Source organism: Aptenodytes patagonicus, chromosome 10, assembly GCF_965638725.1.
Source record: "Aptenodytes patagonicus chromosome 10, bAptPat1.pri.cur, whole genome shotgun sequence".
Classification (NCBI taxonomy): Eukaryota; Metazoa; Chordata; class Aves; order Sphenisciformes; family Spheniscidae; genus Aptenodytes; species Aptenodytes patagonicus.
In genome coordinates, this window is record NC_134958.1 from 10,459,467 (window position 1) to 10,484,576 (window position 25,110).

The 25,110-nt window shown below is 44.9% G+C and overlaps 1 protein-coding gene and 1 long non-coding RNA gene across 3 annotated transcripts in view; one reads left to right on the forward strand and one right to left on the reverse strand.

The window, feature by feature from the left end:
- Positions 1-1,538: 1,538 nt before the first annotated feature.
- Positions 1,539-10,823, forward strand: ARRDC4 (arrestin domain containing 4). The gene is made up of 8 exons (XM_076347991.1): positions 1,539-1,896; positions 3,163-3,229; positions 3,518-3,665; positions 5,501-5,603; positions 6,314-6,570; positions 7,149-7,311; positions 7,861-8,015; positions 8,127-10,823. The coding sequence occupies exons 1-8, from the start codon at positions 1,557-1,559 to the stop codon at positions 8,181-8,183; spliced, it is 1,290 nt and encodes a 429-aa protein (XP_076204106.1). The 5' UTR covers positions 1,539-1,556; the 3' UTR covers positions 8,184-10,823.
- Positions 2,206-25,110, reverse strand: part of LOC143164917 (uncharacterized) — a 96,201-nt gene continuing 73,296 nt past the window's right edge. Inside the window, exons 3-4 of one of the 2 annotated variants that reach the window (XR_012996165.1) lie at positions 6,403-6,485; positions 2,206-2,633 (exon numbers count right to left, since the gene is read on the reverse strand). This is a non-coding gene — a long non-coding RNA (uncharacterized LOC143164917). Of the gene's footprint in view, positions 2,634-5,144; positions 5,199-6,402; positions 6,486-25,110 lie in introns of those variants that run through there. The other variant, XR_012996166.1, reaches the window with a different exon arrangement.

Here is a 25,110-nt window from a genome sequence, read left to right on the forward strand (position 1 = left end):
TTAACTGAGTCAGCTGGGAAACATCAGGCTGGTGTTTTCCAGAGCTCCAGAGGGATGGAGGAATGCAGGAAGATGCAGCTGTCAGAAGTTTCAAGCAGGCAGGTGACTCGGCCCGGGAAATGACTCCTTCGTTACCAATGGAAATGCTGGCAGATCATTCGCCGTACACACCTTCAGGAAGATGCACTACTGCCAACTCAGGCAATCATAAAATATGACGCTTCCTAGAACAACATCAGTTTTAGTGTCTGCCCAGTATATGCAAAGCATTTTGTTTTGTGACATGTATTAGGTTGGCTATTGGCTGGGCCTGGGGCACGGAGCTGTAGCAGCCTCACCGCTGTTGGGCTGCTGGATCCGGCCATACGCACCTATCAACATAGACGTATTTGCCACTCTTCCTGTAGATGCCGGGGTTGCTCCTAAGCTTGTACTTCTAAAAACTGGAAATGAGAGCAAACTTTGCATTTATTCTAGTGGGTAAATCTTCCAAGCATTACCCATAGATCGTTCGTATGGGAAGGTTTATGCCACACCGCTCAGGCGTAACCGCACGCAGCTCTGTGTATCCACTCAGCTACCCAGTTACAAGACGGGGGCTGCAGAAACGAGCTCTGGAACCAGGGCGCTTCTTGGTTTACAGTGCAGAACCGCTCGGCACCCGGGTGGACAGCGAGCTTCCCGGGCTCCCCGGGACAGCTCGTTTACAGACTGCCCCCCTTCCCCTCCCGTTCGCTAGCGGGGCGGGAGGGGGCTCCCCGCAGGCGCTGCGACGGACTTCCTCAGGTGACCCCCGGGCAAACCAGGGGGGAGCGGCAGCACCGCACCGCTTCGCCCCGTTTAACGTTCTCGGCCAGTCCGGCTGTCAGCAGGGAGAGGCTGAGACGGAAGGCAACGCGGCGCCCGGCCCGGCGCCCCTCGCCTCAGCCGCCGTGACAGGAACCGAGGCCCACCGAGGGCCCAGGTCCTCCCCACAGCCCGGGGCCCGCCACCCCGCCGGGCTGCCGAGGCAGCGGCCACAGCCCGGCGGTGGCACGGCGAGGGCCGGGGCCCCCAGTGGGACCCGCTGCCCGGGCCCTCCCCAGGAGGGCGAGGGGCGTCGGCCCCCGCGCCCAGGCCTCACCTCGCCGCCCGGCCCTCTCGCCCCGCCCCGCCCCGCCGCCTCGCCCCGCCCCCGCGGCCCTCGCCCCGCCCCTTCGCTGCCTGTTTATCCACAGGCTGTGCACGTGGTAGCTGTGCCGCGCCATTGGCCCGCTCGCCGGGCAGCTGCAGCCGCCCTGCCAATCGGGGCGCTGTCCACGCGCGGCCGCCCGCACCCGATTGGCTCCGCCGCGGTGATCACGCAGCGTGACGCACTCCGAGTGTGCGCCCGCCGAGGAACCAATGAGGAGGGGGCCCAGGGGCAGCCCGCGGCGAATAGTAGGGCGAGGAGCCGAGGGATGGCCAATGAGGAGCGGGCCGAGGCGGGACTTTCCGCTGCGGGCGCTGGAGGAGACGGGCGGGTTTTAAAGCGACCGTCGACGGCGGCCGCAGGCTTCCCCCGGAGCCGGGGAGCGATGGCGGCGGCCGGGCCGGGCCTGGGCCCCGGGGCCGGCGGGACGGTGAAGACGCTGGCCCTGGTGCTGGAGGACGAGGCCCGGCGCGGCGGCGGCTACTGCAGCGGGGACACGGTGTCCGGCCAGGTGCTGCTGGAGCTGGCGGGCCCGCTGCCGCTCCGCGGGCTGCGCCTGGAGGCCGCCGGCCGGGCACGCGTCGCTTGGAGCGAGAGCTCGGGCGCTGTCCCCGGGGCGGGAACCTGGGGGGTGGCGGTGAGGGCGTCGGGGCCGGGGCCGCGGCGGGAGGCGGAGGTGCGCTACCTGGACATCCGGCAGAGCCTGCTGCGGGACCCGCCCGAAGGTGAGGGGCGGCCGCGGGGGGTCGTGGCTGTGCGGGGGCGCGGGGCGGGCCCTGAGGGGAGGCTGCGCGGCCGGCCGGCCGCCCGCCGCAGCGACAGCGGGGGGGGGGGACACCGGAGGGACTGGCGCCGCCTTCGCGGGGGAAGGCGGCAGGGTAGGGCTCCGGGGCCAAGTGCCCCCTGCTCCCCGGGAGTGGCGGAGGGGGCCCCCGGGCACCCCGCCGCAGCAAGGCGCCCACGCCTGCTTTTGCCAGAGGGGGGGAAGGCTGAGGGTTGAAACCCTCTCCGAGGAGAAACGGGCATCGGACCTGGATGCTGAGAAACGGCGTGAGGCCTGGGTAGGTCCCCGGCCGACGGGGACATCGCTCCCGCACTGGAAACCTCTGGCTGGAGTAGCCACAGCTCTCACGTGTACGCCCAGAGGAGGCTTGCTACAGCTTCGTGCAGTGGTCGCTCGATTCTTTGTGTAAACGGCTGAAAAACGTGGAGCAGGGCCAGGAGAAAGCCTGCAGCTCTTGGCCTCCTGCAGTCTGTGTTGGTTCCCTGCGGAGGTCAGCCCGCCCGTGAATCACGTCGGGCACCTGCGCGTTCGTTGCGCTCTGTAAGCGGCATCTGCGAAGCTGCCCCTGGAAGACACTCGAAGCAGTCGGCCTCCTTTTGCAGTGGCTTAAGAAAGCAGAGGAAGCTCTTCGTTGCGTAGGTCTCTAGCTGGCAGTTTTGTCACTCGGACACTGCAGCCCTACGGCAGTATTGAAAAATAAAAGGGAAATAGCATTTTGTTCTGTAAGGGTGAAACGCATCTCAAGTTTATCTGTAGGAAAAGTAAATTTAGGCCGTCAAAAACTGTAGGCCCTCTATGAATGTATTAAGATTACATATATTTAATGGTATTTCATAACACTGACCTTAAATTGCAGCTTTTTAGGACAAAAGTTAGTTTAATTGTTAATTGAAAAAGTAGATGAATTGCTGTCCTGCTGAAAAGGAAAAGAAACTTACTTGAGGCTTTCCAGAAGCCATTTTGGATTAGAAATTGGCCAGAGTCCTGAACTGAAACTCAAGGTCTCCATGTTTCCTTGGTTTTTTCATTGAAATCACATCACAGCATAAATAAAGCATGGGCTCCAATCCAGAACCCACTGGGATCAATAAAAACTTCTCCTAGTCCCTTGCATCTGGGTGTTTTTATACATAAATAATTTATAAAAGCGTCTGCTTTGTTCTATTTATGGAATAACTAAAACATACTATTCATTTTTATGCTACAGGTGAGGAAAGCTTAATTCTTCTAGATGGAAGACATGAATTTCCGTTCAGCTTTCAACTCCCTCAAGAGTAAGTTAAATAATCCAACCTGAAGGGATTGTGCTGGACACTGCTTGTTGTGGAACATTAACTTAATGTAATTTGACTTGTGGGGTTTTTTTAATATCGAACTGATAGGTCAGCTTTATATGTTTGTCTTAATCAACCACCACATAGACATACCTTGCTTGCTTCAGTTTCCCTAAGGCCCTAAAAGTACAAGCTGTAAATTGGTAAACATTCATGTACACAGGAAGTGTTTATGTTTGGAACGGAATTATAAACTTATGGTAACGCTTTTATGACTGCTTGTTTCAGACCTCTGGTGACCTCTTTTACTGGGAAGTATGGCAGTATTCAGTACTATGTGAAAGCAATTCTGGAGAGGCCTGCAGCACCTGATCAAAGTGTACAGACAGAGCTTCAGGTCATTAGCCATATCGACGTCAGCTCACCAGCTTTATTGGTAAGAGGGTTTTCCACTCCTCCCCTCCCCCCCCCCCCTTTAAAGCCAGCTGCAAAAAAATCATTTCCAAGCAGCATTCACATCCAGCCATAACCATTTCCATGTTATTCTGGAGTGTCATTTTCTGACTTCTGAAAGCATATAAGCTCCCTAAGCTTTTCTCTATAAATAGATGATCTTAGGTTGTGTGAATAGCAAACAGAGTGGCTTTTTTTAATACCATTGATTACATCCCTGCTGGCAGAGATGCTTTTGCCAAAAAGTTATGCAGGCTTCAGATGCATAAATAAGGCTTAATAATAATAATGCACAAGCATAAAGTAGTTACTCTTACCAGAGCAACTACATTCAGAGGGCTGTAGTGTCCTAAACTCTACAATAATAGTAGGTTGAGGAACAGTAATTATAGAAGAGTATTAATCATGCCCAGCCTGTCATTTATGCTCTGGCCATTATGTTACGTATCCTTCCATTTTGCATGTCGTTTTCTAACATTAAGTGCGTGCATGCAGCTGCTTCAGAGATCTTTTCAGTTATTTTCTTATGACAGATTTGGCCACATTAAAGCATTGAGTTTCTAATAATCGCTAGAAATACTGTAGAGTAATAAGAAAGATCAGGCATTAAGTAATGAGAAAATAGGCAAGATGGAAGCTAATGAGCTGGATTCTTTTATCTCAACCCATATTATGAAAATAATATAAAATTATACCTTGCACTTTCATGATAGCAACTGGATCTAAATGGTTATTCATTTAAATATGAATGAGTAATTTCTATTTTATTTAAAATGCTAGGATAATTTTAACATTTCATCATGATGTGAACGTAGCTAAGAGATGTTTTGAGCAGGGTTTTTTCCTCTTTATATGCTTACATTTTAATCTTTCTCTCTAGAGAGAACTTGGAGAAGTATTTTGGCAGTGACATCTGTAAGCAGAATATAGTCTTTATATTCAACAACGTATGTTAGGAGTATGAAGACAGCATATCCAAACACTGCAAGGATAGAGTAGACCATGGGTTATTGCGCAGGAGAGGGCTCTGGGGCACATAAAGTAGGCAGTGCCTGTCTTAATGGGTTCCAAGGCAACCACCAAAAAAGTGCAAAACAACACAAATTTGAGACCTCATAATTGTATTGACTGGGCACTAGTGCCCAGTAAATCATTTTAAATAGCTTGAATCCTGGCTTGGACCCTTGACGTGTGTACTTATGTTGTAAGTTTATTCTAATGAAAATTTTACAGACTGTAAATGTCATCTAATGTGACAGTCCTCCATGAATAATTCAGATGGTTTTTGCCATGAGCCTAAATTTTTGGGGGGTTGTGTGGCTTGCAAGTTATGAAGATGCATCACCTTAGCCAGCGTGTATACGTTTATCCTTTCTTATGAAGGATACAAAGGTAAAAACAGTTTACCTGCTTAACTATTAGTTGCTTGCAGATGAAATTAATTCTCCATTCTTCTGCACTGAGGAACATGGGCATAAGTACCGCAGTACTCCGTTAGACCTTTAAGAAGTCACACCTATAAAATTTGCTAAATCAATATTTTTGAAGACTGATTATGTTCAAATGCACATTGGTCTCTGTGTTACCTAGTTGATAGGGTCTAAATGCAGACTGGGATTTTAAAACAGCCATATCTTCAGAGAGCCAAACCTTGGTTCCATTTTATGTGGTGGCAAAACTCCAGTTGCATTGAGTAGTACAGCGATTCAAATCAAGTGGATTTTAGAGCTAGATTGCAATGACTGATCTGCATAACATTAAACTGCAAGTGATTGATAGCTTTATGCCATAAAATGAAAAATACTCTATATTTTATAGACACCTGTTCTAAGAAGTCAGGAGAAGATGGTTGGCTGTTGGTTTTTCACATCTGGGCCAGTGTCTCTCAGTGCCAAAATTGAGAGGAAGGGATACTGTAATGGTAAGAGTAGTTATCTTCAAAATGTGAATATTAAACATCTCATAGGGTTTTTTTCATCTCTGTGAAGCCAACAATTTATAGCTGAAAGAACAATTCCACTTAGTAGGTAGTAAATTGATAACTATAAGAACTTGCTTTAACAAAAATCATCTTGCCTTTCCCTTCACTCCCCCCTTGGGAATATAAATTGAAAGGAAGTCCTGTTAGTCAGTAATCTTATGGAAAAGCCATGTACATTTGAGTGTAAAGAACAACAAAATGCTTTTATTTGGGATAAAATACTTAATTGGGGATGTAATCAGGTTTTTATGTCCTGTTTGTGTAGGCTTACGGTTCTGTAAGAATGAGCTTTAGCAGCTTCTTTGTCATCTTGATAACATTAGATACATTGAGGAAATAAAACATTCTGAAATTCAGTTAGTACTACATAAAAGGAGGATTGGTGCGTAATTTGCAAATAAAGCTTTTATAGCTTGTTCATATTATGCTTAATGTTTCAAAATGAATCATTGTTTATACGTAAAATGTAGTAGGTGGCTATAATTCTGCCTGGATACCACTCTGGGAAAAAAAAAAAATAGCTTGAGGAAACTAACAAGTATTGTTCTCATAACATTGCAGATGATGTACGTGCTGCATAACATGCTTTGATACTCCCAGAGGAAAGTTGGTAAATACAAATTATTCATTGAACTTTTTCTGTCTTTAAGGGGAGGCCATACCAATCTATGCAGAAATTGAGAACTGCTCTTCTCGTTTGATTGTTCCAAAAGCTGCCATTTTCCAAACACAAACTTACCTGGCCAGTGGGAAGACAAAAACTTTCCGTCAGATGGTTGCCAATGTCCGAGGAAACCATATTGCCTCTGGGAGTACAGATACCTGGAATGGGAAAACTCTGAAAATCCCACCTGTATCCCCCTCTATACTTGACTGCTGTATTATTAGAGTAGAATATTCATTGGCTGTAAGTATGAATTTTTATTACAAATGTACATACTCAGAATACTACATTGAGTTGGGAACAGAAGAATTTTCTCTACTGAGCAGCTATTAGATTTTGAATTTGGGAACAACAATAAATATAAATAAATACCATATACCGTATAGGTGAGAGACTGAAGATCATGAAGAGATTCTGAAATGGAAGGTTAGGAATAATGGGGGAAATGGAAAAATGTTTCTGAGGAAGCAGCTTAGTTTTAGACCTGCAGAGGTCATTAGGGGAAAGTAGTTCAAGCTGAATGGGTTCCTCTAGTGATTCTTTTCAGAAATGGGAAGATAGGATTGGAAGTCCAAGTGCATAATTATTTTTGTCAACCTGGTTTGTATTTTTTTTTTTAATGTCATCTAGAAAACAAGGTACAGAAAGAAGGAAGCTGCTGGAAAATACTGAAAGCCGCGAGAGTATTAGCTAAACTTATCTGGCATGAGAAAACTAATTTTTAAGCAATCTGCAGTATAGGGAGCAGGGTAGCTTCTAGGAACAGCAATTCAATGGGGTCTCATGATGTGTTTTTCTCTTATTTGGGGGTTGTCACGTAGGTGTATATCCATATTCCTGGTGCTAAGAAATTGATGATTGAAATGCCTCTGGTGATTGGCACTATTCCATGTATTGGATTTTCAAGCAGAAACTCCAGCATTACCAGCCAGTTTAGTGTGGATATGAGTTGGCTGGCATTGACCATGCCAGAACACCCTGAAGGTAATATATATTGAACTCTTTATAATACAGCATAGTACTGTCTACAACAGAAGGATAGTAGTGGCAGTTTAAGGGCACTACTAGGGATGTAGGCCGTTAAAGTATGACTCATGAGAAGCAAGGCACATAAAACTAAGTCAAAATCCAAAAGGAATGGTGAGGATACCCTAACTCCAGCCTTTAAGTCTCTCTTTACCCCGTCTGACTACTTTCAGCTGAATCTTGAAATAACTAACTTCTGATAGTGGCAATTCTGCTTTGGAGGTAGTCACCTTAAAGTTAATCATTACTGAATATATCTTGATACAACACAGGTTTGTTGCTGGAGTAGCCCTAAAAGCATCTGTAGTGTTCCTGCTGAATTACCTAAGCTTACTAAAAACATAATTCTAGTTACAGTATTTATGAACATAGTGCACTTCATACAATTTGACAATAGTGCAATGTTTAATAAATACAGTTTTCATGGTCTTGGATACTGTAATACGTATGTTGTCTTGCTGTGAGTGAATAGTTTGAAATTTGACAGTAGCATCTCTTGTGTTTCAGCACCACCAAATTATGCTGATGTAGTGTCTGAGGAAGAGTTCTCCAGACATGTTCCTGCTTATCCACCACCAATTGACTGTGAGGAACAATTGTGTTGTCCTGTCTTTGCTTACATACAAGAGTTCCGGTTTCAGCCTCCACCTCTTTATTCAGAGGTAAAAAAATAAACAGCAGGTGGTGTTTTTATTGTCAGATGGCAAAAAAAACCCCACATACAGAAATGCAAGAACTATAGGCAGTAATTGTTGCCTTTCTTGTCTCTGTAGATCGATCCACATCCAACTGATGTAGAAGAAATTCAGCCCGTTTCATTCATGCTCTGAAGAGGATTTGTAATGAGCATCATTATGATGAATGTCTTAATCTTTCTGCTGCTTCAGCTGATAGTGCAGCTAAAAAGGAAACAGTTTTCTTTTTCAAAACTTAAGTTTGTGTACGGGAAAGGCAAAGGAAAATGGAGAGGAAGGTATGAGCATGTTTGGTGATGGAAGAGAATCTGCTGGATTAGTCTGCACAGAGGATATTGCGGGAGCAGCTATGCTTGGGATACTTGAGAAGTACCTGAAAATACTGAATGCTTTCGAAAAAGTGGATATACTACATAAAGTACGAGGAGGAGATGTAAGGATCTTCTGAAGAGAAAAGAATTTATATTTTGTTTGGAATACTCTGGAAGAATTTACGTAATGATGTTGAGAACTTCTGTGGTAGAACTTGCGTAGTAGAAGAGAATGTGGGGTAAGAAAACATTTCTGAAAGATTCCAGTGTTCAAGGGGCTTCAGTTTTGCACTGTCTGCATCCAAGAAAGGAACACTACTAAAACGTGGAGTGAAGTCTTCGCTCTAGCTTAACTTTGTGTTTCGTGAGAACCTGCCCTTCTAACAACTGCCAAGTGGTACTATTTCATCATTCATAATGATTCTAAAGGCATCGTGGATGATAGAATAGCTATTACGCAATATTATGAAGGCAACCATTTACTGAATGAAAGACACAAGTATGTAAAAGAAAATTGAACTTTGATAAGAGCTTATGCACTATGCTTTCTTTCAAGGGATTTCTTAAGGGAATTATTCTAGCCTCTTCTACTGTGAGTTCTTTTTCTGCATCTTAAGCCTATGGATAGCATGATAAGGGGAAGCACGGCAAGGGAGAATCCTTTTGCCAACAGCAGGTATACTTAGCAAAATGGACAATACTTATTTATTCAGAAGCCTTTATAAGCCTACCTCTGTTTTGGATATTTACTTACGGTCAGATTTGAGACCAAAAAAAGTCTTGTTTAAGCTCCAGTATACTTCAAGGTTCTAAAAGGGACCCTAAATGGTTTCTGTGGTTAGCGAATGAGATAGGAGGTGTAGGGAGAGGTGTAAATATACCCAGAATAGACATAGCTTATAACTGAAGTGAAAGCAGACGTCAGGGGAGCAAAATCCTCTGGTAATGGCACAAAGCTTTTCATTACTCCTGCATTTTTGTCTAGAGATCTATTGTCAGGGGCTGCACTGGTCATTTGCTATCCATACTATTTTTTGTTTGTGTGTTTCCTTGTTTGTTTTTGCTGTTTAATTTTGTTTTGGTGCAATATTTTAATGTTTTCTTCCTCAGGTTATTTAGAACAGTGAGAGTTTGCTGCTAAGAGTGAAGGCACAGCATTTTACTTGGCCCTTCTGCTGCCTTCATTTAAAGTAGAGTGTTTGCTTCCTGCCAAGCATCAATTGGAATAAGTAAGCCGCCATCAACAGATCACTTAAAGGAGCAGAAACACATCATTCTCAATACACACGTTTACAGTCGAGTCTTTAAACTACAGGGGATTTTGAACTACTAGAACTACTCCATATGTCTTACAGAAGGGTTTGGGGTTAAAACCCAGTGCTTCATGTGGTAAAACATTGTACTTTGATAACTACCAGAACAGTAATTGAGTTTCCTTCATTTTCCTTCATTTCATCAATAACTGCAGTTTAAAAAAGTTTAAATGGTTTTTTATGAAATCTGTCTTCATTTAAGAAGCAGGGATTTTTCTACAGGCATACACGGATATATATTTTTAGTCGTCTTCTAGTATGACTTCCTTACATTGTCTAATTTCTAGCACTTCACCTCAAGTCACTTTTACATCAGTGTAAAAGACATACTGATGGAGATTCATGTTTCCAAACTGCAGTTATTTTTTTCATTTGCAACTTTTAAGTATTGTCTTCTATAGCAAATGCAGCTTTAACCAAAATTTGAGTGCATGTCTTAGAAAGGACATTCTAAAAATTAGGATTTATTTTAAGTCCCAAGATGCAGCTGCCATGCCTTTTTATTTAAGTGATGGCGTGCCCATACAATCAATGCAGGATTTTCATTCACATCACCTGGAAAGGGAAGAAGCGTATTTTCCTTAAACAGATACCATTATAGTTACTTGAAAAGTAATGTGGCTGTGTATTAACTTGCATGTTAATAATTCAAAATATTAGCTTAAAGAACATTAGGTGCTTTTTTGGACTGTAATACCTGATAGGTGATGTGCTACCTGGTATAAACATAATCAAGCAAACAAGAGCATGAAGGGTAAAAGAAGTGCTTTTTTTTTTTCTAAAAACCTTTGAGTCGTTTTTTATTATTTGCAGATAAACTGTGGCCTTAGATTGTTTGCTGCAAAAAAGACAACCAGAATGTGTTTCTTAGGAAGCACACATGACCCTTCAAGGGAGGGGTGAAAACAAGATTAAATTCTGCTCTCTGACACTTGGCTTAGTGCAGAAGTTGATCCTTAAAATAATTACTGTTTGCACAATAATAAGTTCAATATGCAGGGGCTTTGTTTTGATAACTGTGAAACAGTTTAAAAGAGACAAAATTAAAAAAAAAAAAACAAACCATGCTGTTTAACATGCAGGAACATGATTGTATTTTGTACTAATGAATGAGCCCCATGGGTTCTTTGTTAATAAAAGTGTCAAACCTACGTAGTGCTGCTCATCTCTGTTTTGGTGTCTCTAAGACAAATGGCTGCAGTGTCAGGAAATACCTGTATTCTACCAACTTTGAACACATGCAGATCTCCTGATTCTTTTCTGATTGGGAACTTTGCCTTCACCTGTCACTGGTTTAGTTCCCTGAACTATCCATAACAAAGAATTGGAACAAATTTATCAAATGTGGCCTGCTCCCACCTACGGTTATTATGTAATATACTGGACTTAATTGTGGGTATCTTACCTAATTGGATTTCTCATCTCATGTATTAATCTTACAGGATATTTTATTGTCTTTCCTTTAGACACGATTATCTTTACTGTGTAGTTCATTGATCTAAATACATCAAAACAACCTACAACCCTAGTACAGAATGACTAAAGCAAGAGTACCTCCTACCATGGGGAAACATGACAAATTGTATCTACCATATAGCTCACCTAAGCCATAAATGACATGATGATATCTCTGTCAGGGTCCTGCCTCCCAAAGATTTGAGGAACAACAAACAAAACGGTTGATTTCTTCTCCCTGTTGCCACTTTTGAGGGAAGACAGCGAACCGCTCCTTGGAAAATCCAGGCAAAGATGCTGTTGAGGATCACATGTTCAAGCACCGGAGCTCGCAGAAGGGGTCATGACTCTCAGAAAGGAAAATGCAAAACCTCACATTCTGGTCTTAAGAGTTCTAAAAGGTCTCTTACTAAATGATCCTAAAATATACTATCACTAAGTTCACAGTAGCAATTCCACTTCATCCACCGTTAAGTTTTATAGGGGACTATTTCTGTTGACAAACTGTAATTGTCTATTAAAATATGTTTAGTGTTTAAACAGGTAGTAAACGATGTGCTCTGCCATACAGGGATAGAGCAGATACTGCAGGCTTGTGTTTGCAGCTCTGATACTTCTGACATTTGCATGGAAACGCCTAATTCATCATCAACTCCTGGGGCATGTTCCAAACTATCAAAATAGCATGTTCCACTACTTCATCACCCCATTTGAACAGCAAAAGGGAACATTAACTCATTTTGTAAAATCTCTACTATATATATCAATAAAGAAGTGCTTGGAGAGTACAGTTTGCAGACGAAGTTGATTTGAAGATAATCAATTGCTCTACTATCCCCCCAAAAAAAAAACCCACAGCAGAAATGCTTACTTGCTAGTAAAATTCTGCTGATTTTCAGTACTCTCCTTAGGGTAGTGAATGAGCACAGGGACAGAGAAACCGGCTTTCAGACTGCTGCATTTTCTAAAGCTGATTATATAATATGTTAACATCAACATGGATAGTACAGGCTACTGCACAAAGTAGATTCTCTAAAGAACTAACGAGGTCTATGATGAACCCAGTCATTCACTTCTAATATTAAAATTGTATATGTGGCATAGACAGTGTGATGGTCTTGTTCCCAATTATGTAGTGGTCATAATTTCTAAACAATTAATACAAAATGCTAGTACACAAAAGCTGTACTAGAACATCACCGCATTATTGGCATTTTAGGACAACTGACAAATAACGATAAGTCAAAAAACCATAAAGCAGTTTTACATGGAATGCAAAATGGCAACTCAAGTGGGACTTCACTAGAATAGCTGCTTATGCCAGCAACATGCTGTGGGCCTTCTTAGTTACACAGGACAGACTCTATCTGATTAAGTACAACTGTATTACTGATAAATCTCTGAGCACCCGTTCCTTCAAAAGAAAAGAGGAAATCCTTCTTAGTTTTGGCTTACATGCAACCATCTGGCTGCCTGTAGGGTGAGGAGAAATGAAATGCGAGGTGAAAGGAGGAGCAAGTGCTGGTGCTTGACAGACACCTACAAATAGATTGCCTCAAATAATCTGAAGAATGCAGAGCAGCCCAAAGTGTTTTTTACACAAATGCACAAGATATTTGCTGTGTCAACTAATGGCAGAGTTTCTTCTTATTATTTGTGGTCTCAAATAACAAGTGGCTGTGGTCAGATTAAGGATACCTAAGTAAGTATCATGTCAGGCATATTTTTACTTAGCACTCAGCAACTGTGACAACCTAACAAAAAGCGTCACCCAAGCATCAGACCAGCCTTTCTGCTTTGCTTCTAGCTCTACTCAGTGTCCCAAACCTCTGTGGACACCCTTGCCCTGCTCTCCGCTCTCCAGCAAAACTGCTCATTGATACTTTGCTTGTAGCATAAGACTCAGATGGAAGTCTCTGTAGGCTCACACAGATGGGAACAGCAGTATAAAGACATTTCTAGTCTTATTAAACAGAAGGAGAACAGAGGTAAAAATGGTAGGCAGTCATCGGTGTGCGGGTTGTGGGGTGGACGCTGGATGAGTGGGGAAATGGGGCAGGTATGGAAAGGAGAAGTGGTTGGTGTCGGGCAGAGGACACAGACGCAGCAGCGAGCACTCCTCTGGGAGGGGATTTAACCTGAACACCAAAAACAACCACTCGCCCCCGACTCCTGGACTTTTAGTGGCAGGACTTGGTCTCAGATGTGGTGACACACAAGGTGCGCCGACAGGATGCAGATATGTAGGCTAAACCCAGCCAAATATTGTTGTCTATGAAAAACTCATCATTTTACAGCACCTTGGGACAGCATTGGCCTCCCCATAAATAAGGCATTGGGAGAGGTGGCTTGCCACTGACTGTCGCAAACAACAACAGAGGGTGATTGTACCTGTATTTCAGTACCCAGTTCTGTGATATTTATATACACACACAAAGGCTTTTCAAAAAATGAGGAGCATATCTTGCATATGTATAATAGCAACTTCTTACAAATCAACTTCAGTGGATCAGACCGTAATCACGACCTGACCTTCTGTCATACACGGCTTCAGGTCAGACCTTGCAGTGCCTGTGTGTTGCGAACAGCGGTACCTCAGTTTTTGGGGAACACGAACACACACTTTCCTCAGCCCTGCTTCAGGGAAAATGGAAGGGTGGTGTAAGATCTGGAAAGAGGAATGGAAGAGGTGTAAGATCTGACGGTGGGAACTGAAGCATGGGCAACAGGGTAGTATTTTGACTGCAAGGTCTTAAACAGGATTGTTGCACACCCAGAAAGATCCCAGGTTTCTGTATAGGCCAGTCCTACCTGATGTCACTTCTAGAATCAGGTTGTGTCAGTCACAACATACTACAGCATGAGGAGAAAGTGATTCTTATTGCTGAACTAATTAGATTTATCAATGGGCAAAACAGAGCATAAGTGACAAAAAGTTAAATTTTCATTTAAATAATTTAAGCCCTGAAGTGCTTTTCTCATATATCTTAATGTGATGTGACCAATGCATTAGCCTTAACAGATTAGAAAGATACTAAAACGGAAAATATTCTGCTGTCCTGAGTGTAAAATGAGAGCAGAAAGGGAAAAGCATTAACTGATCCGACAGATCCTCACACTACAGTGTCCTGGAGGAGGAGAGAAGTGTCTGAGAGGTTTTAGTGTCCATACAGACCTATCAAGTTTTGCATCCTGTGTGCAAGGCTGCTACCACTTGCCCCAACAGCGGCATTTCAGTGTCAGCACACCTCTCCCTCCCTCTGAGATCCTAGAGCAGGTTGGCCCGATCCAGTATCTGCAATGCAGCAATCAATCAGACCTGCTTAGCGCAAGGGAGCAAGATCAGAAAGAAAAGCCGTAACGCGAAGGGGCCCTCCCAACCTGCAGCCAGTCGCTCTCCCATCTCACGGCCCAGAGCAGCTGTGCTGTCGTCTGCAAGGACGTGAGCTTACACGGAGCGGCACAACCTGCTCCTCCGACCCCGCACAGGAGTCTCGCACGTCGGGGGCAAAGAATTTGAGAGTTCTGTTTGCAGGAGGTGTTAAATAGAAAGGTCCCCAGGAAGGGCAGCTTCGCAGGCTTTTACTCATGTGATCCCACCTGCCGTCACTGCGAGAGGACTTTACACTCATCCAAACAAATTAACAATTCATTTCCAACCCTGACATGAAGATTAACCCTGCCAATTAATTCCTTAATCTCTTGCTGCCGACAAGGCTCACAGTTGCCATGTGGACGCTTGTCCATTGGGGCCTGAAGCAGGGCCATTCTGTTTAATTAATGCTGCGTCCAGGATATGGTGTAGCTGATACTCAAACACATTCCAACTATACAAACCAGAGCTGTATCTCACACTTCACCGATGCGCCAGACAGCGTTTGATGGATACCTTGAAAAGGGCATTGATTATTCCAATGCTTATGGCAGCTTTTACTGCATAAAGGAGACACATTAACTGATACAGAGTCATTTAGCCATCGTACAGTTGTAGAAAATGCTTCTTGGTCATTTCCATAATAGACGTGATAGCATTACAAGTTCAACAGCATTGAAAGGTTTTTTTAAGATGATTGTAGGAAACAGTCAAACTTTATGATGAGACAGTGCTGTGACAACAGCAGCCTCCAGTTGAAACACAGGCACACGCTTGCTGCGTCAGGAGAGGTGTCCACCCAAGTTTCTGTCAGAGAAGAGTTTCTCTCTTATTTTGCAGGTTTGTGTGACAGAGAGACAAAGAAAAACAGAGAAACAAGACAGCAGTGAGAGCAAGCAATGGGTCTGTAGCCTGGAGAAGAGCACAGGGGAATTGTTTTAGGGCAAGGCGCTGTGTGCAAAGCGTTTGGATCCACGAGCACAGACAAAGTCTCGCAGTATGCAGCAGCGTTCAGAAAAACAGCATTTTGCACGTTTCCAGTAACAACTTCCTCCTGCCTAAAATAACTGACAAGATGTTGGATTTTGGCTCAGTGCTGGAGGGAGAAGGGGCAGCCGCGCTGCATGCGGAGGCTGCTTCAGGAAAGAGAAGGTAGGTGTGATCTGAATTGACAGGAGTTGGGAAATGTGTGAAATACAATGAAAAGGGAAAGTGATGCTCAGTCACCTCAAGGGCTCTTTGTAAACCAGCTATAACAAATTGGGTCATTTTTCCTTTGATTCTATAGGTTTTCCCATATATAATTAAAAAGACACTGCCCATTAAGGTGCTTTACAGAGTTAGCTAATACTCAATAAAATCTATGAATAATATTAAATTAAAGACTACAAAACCTCTCTGGACATATAAACCAGGAAATTGCAGGTGTATAAAGTAAGCAAGCAACAAAACCCCCATAATTTAGTGCCTGTTGCAACTAGTCTGGCGGGTGGAACAAGTGAAGGTATGGCAGAACTGCAAGGAACGTATGGATTTTATAAACGCACAACATAAATGGTGTTTACAGAGAAGTACCGAGAAGGAGGCAGTATGGTGTACTGGACAGGACTCTCTGCTCCACGTAGAAATTAGGTAATGTCTGGTTTGGGGGTTTGGTTGGGGTTTTGTTGTTGTGGTTGTTTTTACGTATTTGGGTTCAATGCTCAATTATACACTGAACTGCCTTAGCCCAGGAAGGGTCAAGGTCACTCTGTTGCAATAGATGGCCAGGCAGAGTGAAAAATAAAGTCTGGGTTTCCCTGCAGACCTCTGCCCATCAGCTCCTGACAAGGCAAGATAAACGTCTGCTGTCTGTGAGTTATGAAAGGGGAAACAACATTTGATGCAAAAATTGCATCTACCTGATTGGAACAACCAGTCCAACAGCTGTACAGGTACCTATTTCAGAGGTCATACTAGAGACTTACTTTCTCCTTTAGCAGATCCTTTATTTAAGATGTGCAGCGAAACCAGGGAAGTTTTGACGACTGGAAGAGTCTGAAGCACAAGATCACTATTTACATAGTGAAGGCATCTTCAAAGACACTGTCCCATGTCGCTGGAGAATTGAGTCTTCGTGTCCTTGGGGTTTGTTTCCAAAGGATTTGTCAGAAGGACAAAAAGCTCACATGATCTGTCGCATGGGCTGTTGCCCGTGATGTGACATTTTGTGCAGGACTCTTAAGCTGCCCTTGTTGATTCTTGGTGGTGTTTCCTTCATTAAGTCACTTGGTACCGATTCTCACAAATCTCACAGATTTGGGACTCTTGGGGCGGGCAGCTAATTTGCTGCTCTCTATAGGATTATTTGGCAATTCTTTGTTTTCTGAAGTTGTGCTTTCTTCTAGGAACTCCTGCTATAAATAGCTCTTGGGTGGGTGCCAGGTATGTATTTTTTCCCAGGCAGAAGCCCAAACCAAGCAGTGAAACAGTTTACTATCAAACACAGCACAAAGCAGAGTGTACTGGTACGTGGACATGGGGAAAGGGAGGTAATCTGTCAGTTAATGCACCGTGGGAGTTGATAGGAAAGGCCAGGCAGTGCTAAGAGCACCATCCTTCCCTCTTGCACTCAATTTATGCTTAAAATGATTTATCAAATGCAACTTTGTCAAAGCCACACCAAACAGCGGCAGAGCTCAGAGTCCTGCTCAAGCCTTGTACATACATTTTGCCCCCTGTGCTCAGCTGAGCCGTTATGTCACCCCCAGATGCACATCGCAGGCTGAACCCCCCAGCCCCACCCCAACCCCCACCTCGCACCAGCAGCTCCATGAGAACTCAGCCTCCCACTTCTGCTCGGATCATCTTCAACCAGCAACCATAGCGATCATTTGCATCTCCCGTCATTAAGCCTTTTGTCTGATCACAGCCAAGCAGCCCTTATGGGGATCTGGCACACACTTACAATCCAAGCATGTTGGAAAAATGACTTCAAGGCTGTCTAGAGAGGATTCCTGTGCCTACAACAGTTCACAGTTCAAGGGGATCCCCATCTCTGCCTGCAACACACGCTGTTAAACACACGCTGCCAGAAAATTTTGCTTTGGGAGGGGAAAAGCAGAAGAGAGAATGGCCTGACAAGAAGTTCAAGAACATCAGCCTTGGCCTGGGACATTTTAATTTAATGCAGGATGGCAATCCAGGATGGACGAGGCTTGGTTCTTCACCGTCCCCTCTTTCTCTCCCCGACCCACACTCTCCATCCATTTACAGTGGTGCCACTTTTTCCAAGCGTAAGCCATCACCCACAGGCCTGAGCAGGCAGCAATCCCTCCCACTCCTTCAATTGCACCTTAACTATTCCCTTCTTTCCAGACAACTGCACACCATTCACTGTTATCTTGGCTACCTCACAACTACAAACCCTGAGCAAAGACTGGCCGTTCTATTGCCAGCCCTCAATTATTCAATCCTTCCCTTCCCCCTTACACCTAAATTGCATTGATCTTAAAACCCCTGCACAGAGCAGGGGGCGGCAAACGAGCAGGAGGAAGGCAGGGAACAAGGCTTCCTGTGCTCGCAACACAAGCATTTGCTGTCACAGCTCTGCTTGCCAGCTCAACCCATTTGAGCCAATGGTTGACTGAAATTAATAAGGCTGTGTCCCAGCCTCTGCTACACTAAGGGAGAAGCAATCTTGCCATCGCTGGCACGCGTTCCTGGCTCTCTGGCAGACAGAGCTGGCAGGAGGCATCGCAGGATGCCAGGAGATGCCCCTTCTTGGGTTAACACACGACTCCATCAGCAGCAGGGCAGCCCTTCTGCCTGGGGTCTGGCACCAGGACATGCAGCTCGTACGCCACAGTGACTGCTCCTGTGCCAACACTTGTTTAAATAATGATATTTTCAAGCTGACGCCTGCAGAGATGTTTGCATTTTGCTCCCATGCATCTCAGGAGTGTTTTCTTTTAATTGATCTCACAGCCTGGGATTTTCCTAAAATACGTAATGGTTTAATGGCCTTGCTTCCAGGAGGACTTCTGTTACCTTTAAACAGACTTCAGTGCAGAGTAATGTGTCACTTGTTCTCTTGAAGATCTCAGGCTTTCTGGGCTCTAGAAATCCAGATGCTGGTTTTCCTGCTGTCACCCCTCGGCATCCTTTTCCTGCTGTCATCTCTTGGCAATGAAATTAAACCAATTTGCAAGAAAATCTACTGCAGACATTGTCTTCGGCTGAGTGGAAACTCCCAGTTCCTTTTGCTGTTGCTGGCTTAGGAACATTTGTGGTTTCTGGCATGTCCCTAACAGGTATGAAACTTGTACAACTGCTGAATCATGAGCTGTGCAGGGACTGATGCAACAGTCAACTTTCAGAGGTAGCCTTTGGCTGAAAATTCACTGGAAGGAAGGAGAGGTGAACCCCGAAAACCTCTGTGGGGATGTGGGGGCGGAGGTGTGGGCCACAAGCCAGCAGCAGCCAGGGAGAGGTGGTCCTAACCAGAAAGGGGTGTGTAGCTTGTGCGGCTTGGCCCGTGGAGGATTGGGCAGAGCTCCTGGGGAGGATGGCTCCTTTGTAACACTGCTCTTTCCTGGTGTGATGGCTGCAAATGGGGGACACAGCATCACGCCTGTCTGACAGCCAACAGCAAAGACGACGCCACTCCTGCTTACCCAAATACACACACCTAACATCTCATTTTATCACCCCATGCATCCCAGGTCACTTCTAGCAAATTATTAAGGAATATAATTAGAAACGCTCTCTACGAAGGAAGAAGACAGGGTGAGCAATGTTTAGTCCTGAGCAAAGACACACTTGGAGGGAATTTGGTTTTCTGCATCAATTCTCTAATAGCCGAAAGGACCCGCTCCGCGGAAGGCATCTGAAATCAACAGGTGGAAGTCTGAGCTGCTTCTCTCTGTCTTTTAAAGCAGAAGGGAAGAAATTGCTCCAGACAGACCCTGCCATTGCTAGGCAGGAAGGAAACATGCCGGGCAGCTCCTCTTCGGAGGCACATGCAGAGATAGTCTATTGAATGAGCAAGGCTGCTGTGTTTTGAAAGAATGGAGGTGTAATGCAAAACGATCAGCACCATAAGAACTTCCTGGCCATGGTGATCTGTTGGTAATGGACTGCAAGTATGTGGTGGTGTTTGCATTAGTATAAACAGGCAGCCTAGTAAATTTATGCTGCATTAGTCATGACAATAGCAGTCATGGCCTATTGTAACATAACCAGAATTCATTAGGTGCTTCCCTGTCATCCATATGAGTAATAATAATAATAACAACAATTAATACTTCAAACATGAACAAGTTCATCCTGCTCTTTTAAAAGCAAAAATATTGCTGCCCTTATTTTAAGGATGGGAACCCGAGATAAGCAAGGAGGATGACCTAATCATTGTTATTCTTTGGAGTACACGATCACTTATGGTATTTTGGCGCCTGGTTCATTTAGGTAATTATTTTTGTGATCCACCCATAAGTAGAACAACAGAGACAAAGATTTGGAAACGGAGAACAGACATAAGACCATGCTGCTTTGTAGGATGCTGGATACTCTTCTCATTACCTCTGACTGGAGGCAACAGATACAGGAGTTTTTGGGAAGAAAGGTGGAATATGATGGGTGAATGCATCTTGCTTAGATCTTGGCTCCAGACCTAGTGAGCACAAGATTCATACACATTTTCACTCTACCCTAAAGCTCTTGGTGTCAGGGACAGACACAAAAAGGGGGCAAAGATTTTAACATCTGTCTGGAATTCAGTCTCTTGGATCCAGAACCAGACCTGGTGTCACTGGGGCTGGATTCAACATGATCTGGAAAGGACAGAGGGCCACCCACCTCTGCTTCCACAACCAGCATGAGAAAACATGTCCCACCAGGCAGAGTCAAGGCAATAGTTACCAATCACGCCGTACTTCTAGTAAGCTTGTCCTGGAAAACTCTCCGAATACTGCTTACTGATCACTCTTTACTACATCCTACTTTTTGTGCTGAATTCACCGAGCACACAAGTATGCTGCCACTTTTGTCCACCTCACAGTTGTTTATTTCAGATGGTAGAAACTTCTGCTTTTAGCTTCAGACACCCAAGCTCAATCCCTTAATAAGAAGAAAAGTTTAAGCCTTTATACCAAAATCTCCAAACACTCGGTAAGCACTACAGTAATCGTCATAATACATATCCATCAGTCCTAGAGTCAGTCTACAATCTGTGTATATCAGAGTAATTTTCCTGGGGGATGCACAAGTCAGTGGACTCCTAAATCCCTGTCTTGCTCTCTAGCACAAGAGCGGGACACGGGACAGGTCAGGAGCTGCACTAGTTTCTGTGTAGTGAAGGAACCATTTCACCCTGTGCCTACATCAGTCACATTTCAGTAACGCTGGAGGCTGCCAAGCTAGAGAAAACTACAGTGAAGGAGGGACTCAGAAAGCTCTTGACTTAAACCAACTTATTCCTGACTCTGCTGGAAAGGCAATTACCCCTCACCACACCCAGACCTAAGTCAAGATCCCGCCAGAGTGACAGGATGCAGTTCATAGGGATATTTCTCACACGGGCAGTTTCATCCTCATGCTAAGCTCAGTCATCCTCAAAGGTCACAGCAGAGACCTTTGATGCTGGTGTATGACAGAGAGAGAGAGAGAGAGGCAACAGTTCACGGGAAGATCCCCCCTCTCCCAGTCTGCAACTTTTCCCATTCACGCGTACGCCCATACTTCAACTTCTGGCTTGGCAGGCAGGCAGATAGCTGCTTGCTTATCTAAACAGGTGGCACAGGCAGCAGAATGACTTCCTTTGGCACATGCCGCTCCAAGATTTGTGCAATCGTATCCAGGAGTTTTCAAAGCTCTTGGATTTTGCAAAAGAGTTTGCAAAGCTGCAAGAGGTCTTTGAGACCACAGCCCTTGAAAAATCAGCTCAACCACGTCTCTGTTTCTTGCTTGCTGACAAAAAAATTACACATCACCACTGTCAGCCACATACGTGTTGAACTGTGGAAGAAACGTGCTGTTTTCTTCATCTTCCTGCCCTGTTAACCAAATTGACAGATGTTAAGGAGGATCATGTGCTTTCTTGCAGGTTGGGGCCGGTGGACAGAGCGAGGGAGGATGGTGGAATTTCCGATCTTCGTTTGGACATGCAGTCTAGCAACGCCAAGTAAAGAAATCTCATTGAGTTTGAGCAATGAACATGTCTGACAGGGAGCCATGAGAAAGGGAAACCCCAAAGGGAATCCGGAACACATCCAAACTCCATCAGACTCAAGCAGATCTTTTCCAGAATCCAACAAGTCAAATCACCAGTCCCAAAGCTACACCTACCCTGACCCTCACCTCATTACATTGTCAGCGTTGTGATTTGCCCCATTGTGCCTTTCCTGAGCCAGCCGCTCTGAAGCAAAGGTGGGTGGTAATGACTATGTCTGACTGCAACATCCTTCCAAGCTTGGGAGCCCACAAGTCTGGCATATCCCCAGAGCATTACCAACCTCACCTAATTCCCAGGAAGGATCTTCTGACGGAATGGCAGATGCAGCTTCTTTCCACCACACTCAGGTCCCTTAATTCAGGAAAAGACCACTGTACCCCCCTCCTTTCTGTTTTCTCTCTTTCCAGACTACAATCCATCATTAAGGGTTTGGACAGCAGGGAGAAGTATAACACTTCATAAAGGAGAGTGTAATGATCTTCCATCCCAAAACCCATGCAAATCCCCACCTTGACACTCCGTTCACCTTATGTCAACACTACGTCTGATGACTGACTTAACTGTAACTTCCATCAGACACGTTAAAACCAATGCTTTTTTGGGGATTTCGATTTCAAGTGGCACTCAGAAACAGTCCATTATTTATTTGCAGAACTGGTGATAAAGGGGGTGAGTGAATCCTGCCAGCATCCAGATGACAAAGTATTAATTTAATGCATAAACAGTTTGCATTGCATTGCATCACACACCCTGTTCACAGCCTGCAGAGGCCCCTTTTCCCCCCAGCAGCTCTGGCCAGCAGACCTCTTTGCTCAGCTCCTGCACTGAGTTTGGTACAGCGGGAGGCTGTTAATCATCTCTGCTCCGCACACACATGACCTGGTTGGCCTTGCTTTGGAGACCAGCTGAATCAAGCTGTGGTTTTGCCACGTAAGTGATATAAAAGAGCAGCCCTGTGCAGCAGAGGACTGATGGATCAGATTGAAATAGCAAACTAATGCTGGTCTATCCAGGCCACTAAGAATCAGAAATCAGATTAAGGAGAAGTCAGTTACTGCACTGTCCTCCAAGCAGGCATTACTCAGGGGATATAATGGAAGTGGAAGGACTATTAGAAGTGAAATGACCAAACGACGCTAAAACACAGGGTGAAGTCTCCACTAAGGTACATTGTGCAAAGGGTACGTTGTTGGGTGAGGACTGAGAGCAGCAACCTTTAATTACCTCCAAACACGACACCTCCATTGCTCACTTCAACTACTGGAGCAGGCAAGGGTGCGATACTGTGCTACATAATGATGGAGCTGCGGAAGGGTGGACAGGAAGGAGAGGAAGTGAGGCTTTCTTGAGAATGAAGTACCTCTTGCAAATGAAGAGGATTTTTCTTCTGAGTTAAAAGATGACTGACATTTTCTTCCTGTTCCGCAAGACAGTGGATCGTTTTGCTCCTCACTTGAAGATGATCTCAATCATCTAATAAAGACATAGGAAGGACAAGAACACGCTGCAGGGAATGCCGTGCTAACATGGAAAATGTGTTGTGAAGCTTAGATCGCGCTGTCCATGAGGCAGGAGCTGCCTATATTTCTTATTTTTGTACAGCACCTTGCACATGGGGTCCTGACCCCCTAACAGGGAATAATCCTGAGGTCCCAAGTACAGTGGCAGAATCTGACCCTACATGGAAATGTTGTTCTTGAGCTGAAACTGTTCCTAGATGTGACCATCCAGACAAAACCAACCCTATTGCAGGCAGAAAAAAGGCTGAAGTTTGCTGGGAGGGCAAGTGGCCTGGAGAGAGAGAGAAAAGTGCCTGAGGCAGCCGTCTGGGTGTTAAAAGTGGTGACCAGAACCATAAATTGGATGGGAACCTCCAAGAGCAGGAGTTAATCTGCAAAGCAGCCCGTGAACGAGAGACAAGGGGACCACCATCATGCCCCAGCTCAGCCTTTCTGCCCCAGGCATCCCACTGATGGGAGAGCAGCAGGTGACTTTCTGGGGGGACAGTCCCTGTAAGTCCCTCTGACCAATGTCCCACTGGTTAACATGAAGCGATGGGACACTGTTATTGTGTATATTGCTATGGAGAGGGGACACGCCTGCGGGCTCACGTCCCTGTTATTTTGAGCCTGGTAAACATCTACGAAACTCTTTTCTAGAAACATCTATGAAGGGCATTTGGCACTATGTAAGATTACATGCACATCCACTGCTACTGTTCTTTAAAGAGAAGGTTTTCATTTCTGAATCACGATGGAAACAGTTTCCTAACGTCTCTGAGATGGCTGGAAAAGTTATTAGTTTATATGAGCATATACATATATATAACTGTGAGTGTATAACTGTAGGTCCCAAGGGGAACCTGGAAACCTACCCAAGCAGTGAGGCCTCTCGTATTATGCAAGCTCCAACCTGCTTTCTTATTCTAAAAGAGGATGTTCATTTAAAAAAAAAAAAAAAAAAGGGAAGCGGGTTTTGGTGGTTTGGGGTTTTTTGCCCCACAACCCTAACTGTCCAAATATGTTCAAACAGTCAATTAGCAGAATAATCTGAAACTGTGTCAGAAAGGTTCAGAAGATATCTATTTTAAATAGTACAGAACCCAAATCCCCAATCCTTGCAATTCTGCGTGTCAAGCTCACACTCCCGCAGGTTCAGCCCACAGCTAATGTGACTCTGCTCCCAATCCTGCCGGCCAGGAGACTCCCCTCTGCAGCTCAGAGGCGTGAGGATCACCCGTAACTCCCCGTTCAGAACAGAAATTGGCTCCCCGAGGAAGGGCCTTTGCTGTGCCCTCGTATCAAATAATAAGAAAATCTACATGTTCACTGGTTGTGTGTTGATCTGCCCCAGCTGACAGCATCGGGGCACACCGGGAGCTGGGGTATCAGAAGGTCTGGCTCAGCAGCCAGCTAGCCTGGTGGGCAGCAGACTCAGATTGGAAAGCATCAGGAGAAACAGATCGAGTCCCAGCCAAAGACAACGGTGCTCACTGTATATAAATAGCTGAACTCCAAAAAACAAATGAACTGTCAAAGCTCTCCTCCCTTTACTATCAGCTATACTTTGTCTTAGGGTATGGGAGACCACAAAGCTAATGACTGGAGGGAATAAAACAGAGTTCTTGATCAAAATCCAATTCTATTATTTTCCAGCTTGTGGAACAGAGACAAAACAACATTTAAGTGTCTGTCATTTACCACTGACCTTTGAACAGAAATTTTCTGACAGCCCTTGTTTGTGTTTCCATCGGCGATGGGCTGTTTCACGGATTGCTGGCTGTGTGGTGCAAACGTGGTGAAGCATATGTGAGCCCACAGAGGTTTCGGTTTTTGCAGTCATCTGAATCCTAAAGTAGTTTAAATATCATTTAACTCTCTGCCATGTTAATGCTTTGAGA